The 13,502-nt window shown below is 41.9% G+C and overlaps 1 protein-coding gene across 2 annotated transcripts in view; it reads left to right on the forward strand.

The window, feature by feature from the left end:
* PDE10A (phosphodiesterase 10A) overlaps positions 1 to 13,502 on the forward strand; it is a 243,516-nt gene that overhangs the window by 178,865 nt on the left and 51,149 nt on the right. For both annotated transcript variants that reach the window (XM_048487553.1, XM_048487546.1), the window contains exon 11: positions 1,675 to 1,817. In XM_048487553.1, coding sequence (XP_048343510.1) covers positions 1,675 to 1,817 — 143 coding nt within the window. The remainder of the gene's footprint in view (positions 1 to 1,674; positions 1,818 to 13,502) is intronic.

A 13,502-nucleotide genomic window follows, 5' to 3' on the forward strand; every position in this document is an offset into this window, starting at 1 on the left:
ATTTCCCAAGATTAATGGGCACTCAGCACTATATCAGAGAGTTAGAAGGAGGAGGAGGAGGAGTTTGGAATTATGTTCCCCCTATGGGAGACTCAAAGGGGCTCACAATTTCCTTGCCCTTCCCCCCTCACAACAAATACCCATGATGTGGGTGGGTGAGGATGAGGGAGCTCTGAAAAGCTGTGACTAGCCCACGGTCACCCAGCTGTGGGAGTGCACAGGCTAATCTGAATTCCCCAGAATAGCCTCCACAGCTCTTGTGGCAGAGCGGGGAATCAAACCCAGTTCCTCCAGATTAGAATGCACCTGCTCTTAACCACTACGCCACTGCTGCTCCTTACACAGAAGAGTTCAATTGTCTTCTGACATACTCACCTCTGTCATCCAACCCTTCTACCCTGTCCTCCAAATTTCTTTTTAAAGTCAACACCTTCCTCACAACAATAACAAAAGCAATCAGTACAGTGCCAATAGAATATCAGGACTCAGGGTTCAACTCCAGATGAGACTCATTTCAGACTTCAAAGCCTGAACAAATTTTTCTAAATAAAAAAGTTCAGAAGGTTATAGATCTCTGATGTTCCTCCTGTATTACATCCAGGCATATGATGTATAACACTAGACCTCCTGTATTACATCCAGGCATATGATGTACAACACTGGACATATGTATTTCCACATATCATAAGACCACAGCACCAATGTGGTTCCCACCATTTTTAGTACATGGCCCTCCCCTTCCAATGTGGTACTGGTGGTTCTATTGTACATACAGATGCTAGGATGGCAAATCTACCTGTACCTTCACGATTGGCTGTTCATGTCCAGCACCAAGCCAGTACTATGGATAGATGTGTGCCTCATTCCAGAGATATTCAAATACTTAAACCTGCAGATGAGTCCAAATTAGAACCCACACAGAGACTAGTGAAAGCTTTTCCACCCTCAAACAGAATCCTGGCTATCTATTGCTAAGCACTCTGCTCCCAACCTCTGTTTCTCTTTTAAAGATGGCTGGGTTTAATGACCTCCATCACATTGGTAGTACTCTATGCAAGGCTGTGCATTTACCCCTTACAACTCTAGTTTGTAAGAGTATTCAACCCTCTAAACCACCACCAATCCAAGAGTTAAATATTTCAAGGCAGGTTATAGAATCCCTACACTCGTGGACCTGAAGAGCCAACCTTCTGGTGTCAGTCCCTAAAGAGACCAGGGCCCTGCAGGACTTGCAGAGTTTCTGTGGGGCCTGTAAAACGGACCTGTTCCGCCGGGCATTTGGCCAGCTGGGGTGAGTGTGACCCTATCCATCTAGGCTTCTGGTGGGCTCAGTTGGGAGGGAGGGGTGGGATTTTTATTGCCATATGTCTGATGTAGTTCCTATTTATAGTTTTATATTTATAGTTTTATTGATTGTTGTATGGGTTCTTAATGCTGTTTAAAATATTATGTTATTCGTATAATTTTATGTTGTTCACCATCCTGAGCCCTTCGGGAGAGGGTGGACTATAAATTTAAAGTATGTATGTGTGAGTGTGTGCGTGCATGCATGCATGCATGTATAACCAAACAAACAAACAAACTTTATTTTTATAGGGCTTTTGTAAAGTCTTGTAATAGTTACTTTCACTCATCTGAGCAAATTTTGGTTAATCCTAATTTTGTTCTTTGTAGATATATGCAAAAAATCTGGTGAATGCAGACCGCTGTGCATTATTCCAGGTAGACCATAAGAACAAGGAACTATATTCAGACCTGTTTGATATTGGTGAAGAAAATGAAGGGAAACCTGTCTTCAAGAAGACCAAAGAAATAAGGTAGGACTAGCAAGCAGGTTGTCATTTCATATTCTGTGCAGATGTCTTTGCCTAGTTCCTGAATGTATTTGCAGGTCCTATGACCATTCTTGTAATACTGTGGTACCATTCCCACCAGAACCTGTCTCCAGAAGGTAGTACTTCTGAGAATGATATGGCATTGTTGGAGAAACTACATCTTTGAAGCTATAGCATCACTCCTGGAAATGCCATCTTCTGGAGGTGGCTCTTTTGGAAATCTTGTATAGAAAAATTCACTTCTGATCAAAAGTAGGTAAAGAAAAGCACTAAAGTATATTACAGCTTTGCAAATACATTAATTTCTTAATGTAAGCTGGTCAGACTAAATCAAGCAAATTGTAACAAATGTTCATGTAGGAGACTGTTGAGGACCTTTGACATTGCAAGATTTATGGACCACCCCTGGTGTGCTCAGACTTTCCTCTCATTTCTTTGAGAAACAACTGATCTGTAGAAGAACTGCACATGGCAGCAGTCCAGGTCTATGCAAAAGAGGGGGAAAGTTTTTGGCTTAGAGCTTTATGGAAGGTACCTGTCCATGAATGGTAACAATGGCATTTCTGAAAAGATGCACATGCAAGACATAAACTCTGTCTGCACCCTTAACCCCTGTAATACAAATGTTAAGAGTTTGTAGCTAGCCTACTTAGTCTACAGATTTCTGCAGATACAGGTTTGAATATTATTATCCCCTTTGGCAGAAAGCAGAGAATGGCATTCATGCAGTATTACCCACATTGGATGTCTGAACCCACCACTGGAGAGGACAGAGACATCACCATCTGAATACCCCACAGCTCCACAGCAGCAAAACATCAGAAGTGGGGGCCCCTGTTTCTGGAATCCCAGTGGAAATTAGGGCGTTCTTGAGGGCAAAACTGACTATAGTCAGCTTCCATTGACTTTCCAGCCTGGGAACGCTACCATCAGAGCCCGCAGACTTATGCCAAACATTTGCGTAAACCTGTTTGGACTATGGGGCAATTCGGACAGCAGGAGGGTTTTTGAATTAAGCTCTTTTCCACATTGCCTGAGCCACTGTGGAGGCGATGCAGTGCTGCCTTAGCTACACTATCGCTGCCGCTTCAGTGCTCCCCCCATCTGGACTGCACTGATAGAGACAGTAATGAATAACTGACAGCAGCTGAAAAAGAATCTAGACTCATACAGGTGCTCTTCCAGTTTCTATGCCTCAGCCTACACCCCCCATATTGCCCAATGCCTATTCTGAGAGTCATGTGTTCTGGGACATCAATCATTGGGACAATATTTACATTCTCTGTGAGGTGAGGTCATGGAGTGGAATGCTAACAGTAGTTTCCATTTGTTTTATGAGAGTGGTCATGTCTGATCCTGCAGAACAAAAGGATCATAAGTGTTTATTTTATCCACACTTCACCTGTTACCCTAAGTAGGCAGTTTCTACTTTAGTTGAGAAAATTAGCTGGAGTCAGAGAGTGCAAGGGTAATTGTGATGGATAATCTACCGTATATACTCGGGTATAAGCCGAGTTTTTCAGCACATTTTTTGTACTGAAAAAGCCCTCCTTGGCTTATACACAAGTCAAGGCTTTGGTAGATCTGACAGCTCCCTCTTTTCCCACTGTGGCAGAGAGAGGAAGCTTTGAAAGATCTCACAGGCATCACCAGGTGGAGGAGGGCACAGAATGACCCAACATGGCCACACACCGCTACCAGGCTGAGCATGAGTGCAAGTGCTCTCTGGCTACAGAGCCATACTATCTCCAGTTAATACAGCTGGGTTGCTATCAGACAGGTCCTGCCTTTGGGCTATCTTTAAAGTTATGGTGAGTATTTTTAAAATTATAATTTTTACCTGTAATGTAGGTTTAACATGTTGTTGTTGTCCTGAGCCCTTTTAGGATGGACAAGGTATAAAACTAAAATGAATTTTAAATTTTGTTTATAGCATACCCATGAGCCTTTGCTGAATATGCAAATTATTAATCCTCTGCGGGATTATCCTGCCCCCCTAGCCCTGCCTACTTTTGCAAATCTTAGGCACTCCTACACAAGGTGGCAATCGGAGCCCTCTCTGGGGGCAAGTGAGTTGTCATCTCCCCCTCCCCTGGGAGAGAGAGCGATGGAACTTTTAGTGCGTGGGAGCCCAGGGCGGGGAGGGGAGATGTTTCAAGGTCCCTAGGCTTGGTGCACTCAGCAAAATCCGTTAATTCAGTTGTACAGAGAGACTTCCTGCCCTGAAAAAAATCCAGATCTTGCCCGGAGGAGCCCTCCCTGCAAAAGCAAGTCATCTGTTGGGTTTGCTCCAGTGGCTTCCTCTGATCCTTGCCGGTGGAAAGGTGAGGAGGCAGCCAGCCAAGCGGGCAGAGGGAAAGGGATGCCTTCGCCCTTGGTGTTCTGTCCTGGGAAAAGTGCAACCCCCCTGCGTGCGTGCACGCACACACGCACGCACGCATGCACACACACACACCACACTTCTGTTAGCTGAGGTGATGCTGTTAGGAAATGGGAAGCGTGGGGCACCCGTGCCTGGAGCTCTAGAGGCGGCCTCTTCCCTTGCCCCTTCCCTTTCCTGCGAGTAGGCAGACAGTCTCCTCGAAGGGAAGGTGTAGTGAGTTTGCATAATGAGACAGAGTCAGTTGCTTACTGTAAATGCTGACAGAAGGGAAGCGGAGTGCCGCACACCCCTCCCCCTGACAGGCCCCCAGTATGATAATAATGTCATTATTTCAGGGAGATTATTAGCATTAAACCTAAAACCTAGTTTTGGGGAAGCAGTGTAGGTAACCCTGTTAAGAGTTTGTTAAATCCCACTGATTTTCATGGGAAGAACTAAAGTGCAATTCTTTACCTGGGAGTAAGCTCAATTGCTGGCAATGGGGCTTGCTTCTGAGAAAACCCTCCTAGGGTCAAGATTCACCAGTTTGACACGTTGCATGGTTGCTTCAAAGCAAAGCCACTGACTACCATTAAGCTTACTCCTGAGTAATGCGCACCTTGGAGCCAACTGTTTTTTCTAAACTAAAACCTCAGCATTCAGGTTAAATTGCTGTGTTGGTGTAGCCCCTATGTTCAGAATGGGTTGACCCAGAAAGGGGTAAAGACTCAAAGCAGCAGGAGACTACTAAAATTCATGAAGTTGGAGGAAGCAAGGCTACCAGTCTGGGACCTTGATTTATTTCTTTATAAGCTCTTAACACCTCTCCGGTCAGCCCACCCCCCCTTCCCACCCGGTTCAATGCGGACTGCAGCTGCTGGAAAGAGCAAAGAAGAGATGTGCCTTTCATTTGAGAATAGGAAGTGGCCAGCGATTTGGGGAAGGAAGGCGGTGAGCAGTAAACCCCAGGGAAAGAAAGGGAAGGGGTGGGGGGAGAGAGAGGTCCCCCTGCAGCCCCTAGAATTTGCAAAAGGAGACAGGGCTAGGGGGGCAGGATAATCCCGCATAGGATTAATAATTTGCATATTCAGCAAAGGCTCATAGGTATGCTATAAACAAAATTTAAAATTCATTTTTATTTTTAGTTTTATACCTTGTCCATCCCAAAAGGGGTCAGGGCAACAACAACACGTTAAACCTACATTACAGGTAAAAAAATATAATTTTAAAAATACTCATCATAACTTTAAAGATAGCCCAAAGGTGGGACCTGTCTGATAGCAACCCAGATATATTAATATAAGGAGCCAGTATGGCTCTGTGTAACCAGGGCATCTGGAGCACTTACACTCATGCTCAGCCTGGCAGGGGTGTGTAGCCTCATGTGGGGGCTCTGCATGCAAGCTTGGGTACCATTATACCTCAGGCTCTGATTTCCCTTCCTATGCCTCTGCATCACTTCCCCCGTCATGGTGGGAAGTGAGAGGCCTGTCAAAGCCTTGCAGCAGCCTTGCTGTAGCTGCCATGGCACCGGGAGTGAGGAGCAAGGTGCAGAGATCCCCTGCACGCCTCCATCAGAGACTTGGCAGGGTAAGCTGGCTCCTGTATTTCCCACCCTTGGCTTATACATGAGTCAATAAGTTTTCCCAGATTTTGGTGGTACAATTAGGTGCCTCAGCTTATACACGGGTTGGCTTATACCCGAGTATATATGGTATGTATACCAGGATAGTCCTGTGTGTAAGCTATCAAATGAGTACATGGTGGTATAATTAAAATTGGTTTTATTAAAGAATAAAAGTAATAAAGCAAGAAATATATTTGAAGCAATATAATAACATGCACAAAGCATACAAGAGCTGACTAAGAGAAAAGACAGGAAGTTGGATAGAGTTTCAGGGATGGGTGATAGTTATCTGTCTTGAAGGGGCATCTAAGTGCTAAGGAAGAAAACAACCAATGTTTCCAGGAGCAAAAGGAAGAGCCCACACACAAATGGGGGTACATGCATGGATCCAAGACATACACACATTATGAATGGCCAAAGGACTGATATTAATACTCTAAAAAAGGTCCCAGGGCAGTATGAGGTATGTTGACAGGAAAGCCAGAGACAAATAATTGATTGCTTTTCCAGAGTTCAAACAAAAAAGATAGCAGAGACTTGTCAACTCATCAGGGTTCAAGATAATGTTAGTGCTGATGTCTTGAATGCTGCTTAATTGCTAAGACATGTGCAGATAGGGTAAGAAACTGTCTGCTTGGAACACTGAATCACCATAGGGTGTCACGGTGGGAATTAGCAAGCCCCATAGTCCAGCCAGGCACACCTTTGGGACAGGGAAAGGATTCATCAGTCAACCACTTTCCTGTATAGAATTGACCCACAATATGGATCGCAAAACTCTCTGAAATGCATTCATTTTGTGGGGAGCACTGTCTTGTTTTTATGCCAGTCATTTGTTCCTACACCTTCATGGTATTCCTTGATGAGAGGAGGGGTCCAACTTCTTAGACTCCCCACTAGGGATTCAAAGCAGCTTTATAACATAATTCTTTCCTCTTCCATTTTAATCTTATCACAACCCTGTGAAAGAGATTAGGTTGAGTGACTGACTCAGTCATCTAGCTAGCTTTCTTGGCAGAGTGGAAATAAGAAGCCAGGTCTCCCTGATTCCTGGCTAGCTGGATCTCATTATATCTTAGAAACTAAACAGGGTCATCCTTGCTTAATATTTGGATGGGAGACTACCAAGGAAATTTAGGGTTGCTGTGCAGAAGCAGGAAATGGCAAACCACCACAATTTGTCTCTTACCTTGAAACCCCTGTAGGACTTCCATAAGTCGAATGTGATTTGACAGCATTTTCCCATCAGATCCTGGTCTGAAACCCTAACTGCTGCAGTCTCTGGCCAGCAGTACAATTGTTGGAATGCTGGTGTTCACCAACAGGGACTGCCTCCTGGCTTCATTGGTGCCTTGTTGTATTTCACTTAAGTGAACATTTATTGAATACCTCCTCTGTTTAGACATGGCTAGAAGATGTTGAGGGAATAAAGATTGTTAAGCAATACATATTATTCAACAGGTATAGAAGGGTAAGAGATCTGAATCATCTAGCCCTCTCCATCCTAAATCTGATAATTTAACAGGCATATGGCGGGTCTGATTCAGGTTTGGACTGTGGGGGACATTTTCCTGTGGCATTTTCCTGACCCAAAACAACCCCAACTTGTGGCCAGGCCCTAGCTTGTGATAAACATCTTGGCTAATTTGATCCTAGGACATATCTTTAAAAGTAATTCTTTAATGCACAAGTCATCCATTCTTTATCTTGATGGATGTCCTGATATCTCAGTTAAAGAGTGGGATGGACGTTGTTATTGATTTGATTGAATATTTATACACCTGTATATACATCCCAGACAACTGGGATGCAACCATTTGTTGCCTGTCTCTCTCTGGAGTCCTGATACAGGATTCCTGACAGGACATATATTAGCAATATATTCTTCTAATAATTATCAGGCCATATTGTTAATTGAACTTGAAAAATGTTTTTTCATCATTGTTTCCATTTCTAAATTCCCATTTGTATGTTCTAAATTCACATGCTGTGAACTGAAGGATGGATGTTATTTCTTATATAGTCTGTTTTTTTTCTTTGTAACTTTGTCAGTAGTGTGGGTGGATCCCTGATTTAAGGGGGCTTAGCATATGAACACCTTTCATACTTTCCCCCCAAAACTGTTTCTGACCCTGACATTGACACAGTTGCACTGCTATAACTACTATGCCTTTACATTGGTTAATTATTGGAGATACAGTGGAAAAGACTAGGTCACCATTGTGCATTTCTCCAAAAGAAGCAGCAGGAATCTGTTGTTGAATGTTTTGTTTTCAAGAAATTGCAATTAAGTGGTTGGTTGAAAGGTGTAAGAGAGGTTTCCTGTTGCATTTTCGTCTGTCTGTTCTTTACCCAAACCTTTGGTACAGCTACTTAGTCAGCAACTTGACCAATGAGCTAAGGAACAGGTAGTAGTTAAGATCCCACAGAGAATTTCCACAGAAAGAAGGGTTCATGCTATGTGACATTCACTCCTACAGTAGCTTGAAATGCCCTTTGAAATGTTGCTTCTGGGGGATAGCAGACCCACAGAAGCAGCACTGGGGAGAATTGCAGGACTGCAACAGAGGAAATCAGGAAAAAATACCCTCATCCACTCTGTGAAATGGACAGCTCCAAGAAACACCAGAGTCTTGACACAGAGGCAGGTAGTGACAAACCACCTCTGACATCAGTTGCCTTGAAAATCCTACAGGATCACCATTAAGTCAACCTTGACTTGACAACAAAAGATAAAAGAGAAGCCTGGCCTTAGGCAGTGTGGACTATCTCATTGTGTCATTGTGCACAATTTGAAATTTTGATGTGTCCAAGCAATCAAAAAACCCAAGGGATATATTTTTTATTTACACATTTTTATCTGCACACGCAACTCTGTTATTCTCAGACATTCTGTCTTTCAAAGCTCTTTCCATAGTGATGTTAAGAGTAATGGAGCCAGTATGCTGTAATGATCAAAATAATTTAATAAAAACATTAATAATTGTTTACAATTATACATTCTTTAGAGTTTTTCTCATAAAATAAAAATATTAGCGGCAAATTATAATAATCTTACTTAATATCATCATCATCATCAATTTATTGAAAGCCATAGGCCATTACAGTATTACAATATTGTTACATTACAACTTCTAAGCCAACTTGTTATTCCAACAGGTAAGAAAAAAAAGAAAAAAAATTCACTAAAAATCCATCATTGAACACTAAATCTTTCACTTTCCCCCCTAGAATATGTCTGAATTGTATTCCCACCTAACTTAAACCAGTTTAGGTTTGATCATTTGCTTTATTACATTGTTGGAGCGAATCTTTGTAGCTGCCAAGGCGAATAGGCCAACCCTATAGGATATATAGGGATCCAAATCCGCAAGGAGAAGGTATAATTTGTCTGAGTCATAATATACCTGGGACAGGGATATAAAACTATTCAAAAACTTAGCCCTAGGCTCTGCGTACAGGGGGCAGTTCAGAACATAATGAGGTAAATCCTCTACTTCCTGTTTGCAGATACAAATTCGTTGTTCAGCTGGTATTTTGGCATATCTGCCTTCTAAATAATTTGTTGGCATTGTTTGAAATCGCAATGCTGTCATAGCTGCCTTCCTTATCTTAAACTGAGTAATGCCAGCAAGATAGGGCTCTGTGGATGATCCTTTAAGGTGACTATACCAGGGAGCAAACTTGGAATGTAAATTATATCTCTGTCCATACAGTTATCCCTTTGAATATCCAGTCCCGAAGGTCGTGGATTTAAAATTGGTGAAGAGAATAAATGATCTTGGAACAGAATAACTGAGCAATATATTATTTAGGAGGTATTATGTAATTCCGAGGCCTTAAGTAGTATCTGCAAACTTTGATTCCCCAAAGCGAGTTGGTTTTAGTGAACTCTTTTTAACGATTTCAAGATTGCCAATTCAGCTCGAGCTTTAATAGAAGGCAAACCGAGGTTCTGCCCTGAGGAGGACAAGCTGACGTTCCTTTGGGGAAGTAGCAGAATTCGTTTAAGGAAGAAGTTTTGAATAGTTTCTATTTTATGTAGGACTTGTACATTCCATCCCCAAATCTCTATAGCATAGAGTAGCATAGGTATAACTTTATTGTTAAAAAGTTTTAGGGCTGGATCAACTAAATGGACCTCCTTTTGTATGATAAAATCCTCACTATTGCCCCTAACAGATTTTGAGCAGCGGCTTGGACCACTGCTAAATGGGCATTCCAATTTAGTGAAGGACTGAATGTAACTCCTAAATATTTAAAATTATTGCATTGCTCTATAGGAATATTATGGATGTTCCAACTGTATTTTCTTGGTCTTTTCTTGAACACCATTACCTTAGTTTTGGAATAGTTTATGGAGAGGGCCTCCTCTCTGCAATACTCACCCAAACCATATAGGAGTCTCCTTAAACCATTCCTTGTAAGTGAAACTAGGACCATATCATCTCATGTATAGCAGAATTGAAATTTTCTGTTTTCCTAGCGAGGGGGCAACAAATTCATGGCCGGTCAGTTTGGGAATTATGTCATTAATATAAAGGTTGAATAAGGTGGGGGCAAGTAAACAGCCCTGCTTGACTCCTTTCCCTGCTCTAAACCCATCTGTTAGAGAGCCTGATGTATTTACTCTGACTTTGATCCATGTGTCCTCATGCAGCTCTCTAATAAGGAAAAGTAAACGTTTATCCATATTTGTGTTCAGCAGTTTCCACCAGAGTCTTTCTCTACATACTGAGTCAAAAGCAGAGGCCAAATCAACAAATGCCGTATATAAGGCTTTCGTTGGGCCTCTTATGGCTGAATGAGCTAGTTGGTATAATACAAGGCAGTGATCAACTGTAGCTTGTCCCTTCCTAAATCCTGCCTGTTGTGGATGTATTATGTGATTTTCAATTTCCCAATCTTCTAATTTTCCAAGGAGATATTTGCCATATTTATTTTAGAGGCCGTGGTTCAATAGGCTTATTGGGCTTATAGTTCTTTGGGTCATTTTGTCTCCTTTTTTATGTATAGGGACAATTATGCTGGTTTTCCATCCACTAGGGAAATTGCCAGTATTGTTAATCTGGGTGAAAAGTTTGGCAAGAATTGGTACCCACCAGGATGGAAATGTTTTGAACACATCATTCGGAATCAGATCTTCACCGGGAGCTTTCCCGGTTTTAATAGAACTGATCAAGTTCTCTATTTCTTTCTCCCTTACTGAAGGCCAATTTGGAGATAGGCGCAGGTCATCAAAAGCACCCTTTCTTGTTAAGTCTGGGAGTAACTTAGGGATCAAGGAGGAATCGAAAATTTGGGAGAAATGCTTAAACCAAATGTCACCAGGTATCTGTGCATTTAAAACTGTGCAGCATGAACCCATCCCAGATGAGACCAATGCCCAAAAATGGGCTTCGTTTTTCTCGGTCACGGCTTGGGCCAGTGCTTCCCATTGGCATCTAGAATATGCTTTTTTCTTCTGCCTAATTAAAGCTTTATACTGTGATCTTAGTATGAGTATTTGGGAATTTCTGTCTGTATCCTTACCGAGCCGTAAGAGTTTTAAGTTATTATTTAATGTCCTCTTTAGTGCTCTGCACTCCTGGTCAAACCAGCCCTTATGGGCAGGCTTATATTGTATTGGAGCATTAGAGTAAACAAGTATCGGTTTGAGGCCATTAATTATCTCATCATATTCTTCCATCACACTTAGCTCTGAGTTTATTATATTCAGCCTTTTAGACTCCAAGGCCTCACTGCTTAACACCATGGCTACTTCAGACATGAGCTGTTCGGACCATTTTCGTCTACGGGTACAAGGAAATGCATTTTCTTTGGTCTCATGGTTTAGAGTTAGCAATTTATTTTTTTTATTAAGACCAACTATTAGTTTCATGGGGAAATGGTCACTCTCTATTCGATCCAGCACTGCAAACTCCTGTACTTGAGGTATTAAATCAGGTGATACTGCTATATAATCAATGGTGCTTGCAGAGATAGATGACAAGAAAGTGAAGCCACCACCTGACGTATCAAACTTTGTACCATGCAAAATATTTAAGCTATACAAGGAAAACAACTCCACAAGTTCAAGCCCTGCTTTGTTTATAATTTGATCTTGGGCACAACGATCTAAGAGAAGAGCATTATCAGCTACTTGTGCATCAATTCCCGAGCTCGGTTTGGGTTGCCCTGGACCTATCCTAGCATTAAAATCTCCACAAATAAATATCTTCGCTGTTGGATATAAGGAAGTTGCATTTTCCAGAGCCTGTGATAATTGTTCCCATATTTTCCCATTTTTCCTATACTTGGAATTGACAGGCGGGATATAAATGTTAAAACACAACCAAATTCCAAAATGCTGACCCTTCAATTGAATGACCTGTATATAATTGTCATTAAAGCTCTCCAGGGAACATATTTCAATCCTTAAATCAACAGATATTAAGGCAGCAAGACCCCCACTTCCCCTTCCCTTTGACGCAGATTTAATTGCTGGGATAGTGATAGCTTTGTAACCCTGGAGTTCCAAGCTGGCTGATTCATGGACCCAAGTTTCCTGTAGGAATATCAAATCAAATTCTTTCAAAAATAATAACAATTCAGAATCATGTATCTTATTAAACCATCCATGCAAATTCCATGATAATAATTTTAGTTGTCATAGAGAGTTCGAGATTCTGTCCAGATCTTTGTTAGAGTCCAGGAAAATGCAACCGTTCCTGATCTGCGATGTATAATCAATGTTATTTAAGTTTTGTGGGTGTATGTCCTCCAGCCCATGAGCAAATTTCCTCTGTTGTTGATTTGGATTTTCCTGATCTCTTGACACTCTTAAGATTTTACTTTTACACTTGTTTTGATTGGAGTCATGTACGTGAGTTTGCTTATGGCTTACCATGTTAGTTTCCGGCGATGAAGCTGTTGTCTGAGTGCCAAGTGGATCCTTGAGGTCCATTAATATCTCTGTTATATGTCCTAATCTATCAACAAAAGCGGATTGGTCTGGGCTAGGCAGGGCCGCAAAAGAGGTGAACAATTTACTGTCCGGTTTCACTTGTTGTGAGGTATATGCAGTCGTTTCTCCCTCCTGTAACCCAGGTAAATCAGGATACTTTAAATCTTCCAATTCCTGTGCCCATGTTTTGCCCTCCTTTTCCATAGTTGGATTTTCGGACAGAACCCTAGAAGAACGCAGATCTAACTCATAGTCCATCAGTAGTTCCTTATGTGGTACCGGGTTCTGTACATATGAAGAGACGGTATCTGTACAGAGGGCTAAGGAATGTCCATTAACCAAGCCTAAGGAATGTATTTCACACCTTTTGGTCCTGTTTTTTGAGGATGAATTAATCAAGGCCTTTACTGTCTCTGATGGACTTTTTTTTGGTGGCAGATGATTGGTGGAGACTTGGTCACTGCCTACCAGGAGGCTCCCCTTGAGAATATCCAGTCTCTCAATGATTTTTGCTTGGTCTTTCTCCTCCAGAAGGGCAAACGACTCTTTAAGGTTGTCTTCCAGGATTTTGTCTCCAAGCCATGTAGTATCTCTTTCTATCTCCATATCATGGGATATATCAAGTTGTATTAGTGGTTGATCCTGTTCAATTGTACTCGGGTCCGATACACAAGTCATAGGTGTCTTTCTAATATTTCTTGTAAATTGAGCAAACAGTGGTGTTATAGTCAA

Source organism: Sphaerodactylus townsendi, linkage group LG01, assembly GCF_021028975.2.
Source record: "Sphaerodactylus townsendi isolate TG3544 linkage group LG01, MPM_Stown_v2.3, whole genome shotgun sequence".
In the NCBI taxonomy this organism is placed as follows: Eukaryota; Metazoa; Chordata; class Lepidosauria; order Squamata; family Sphaerodactylidae; genus Sphaerodactylus; species Sphaerodactylus townsendi.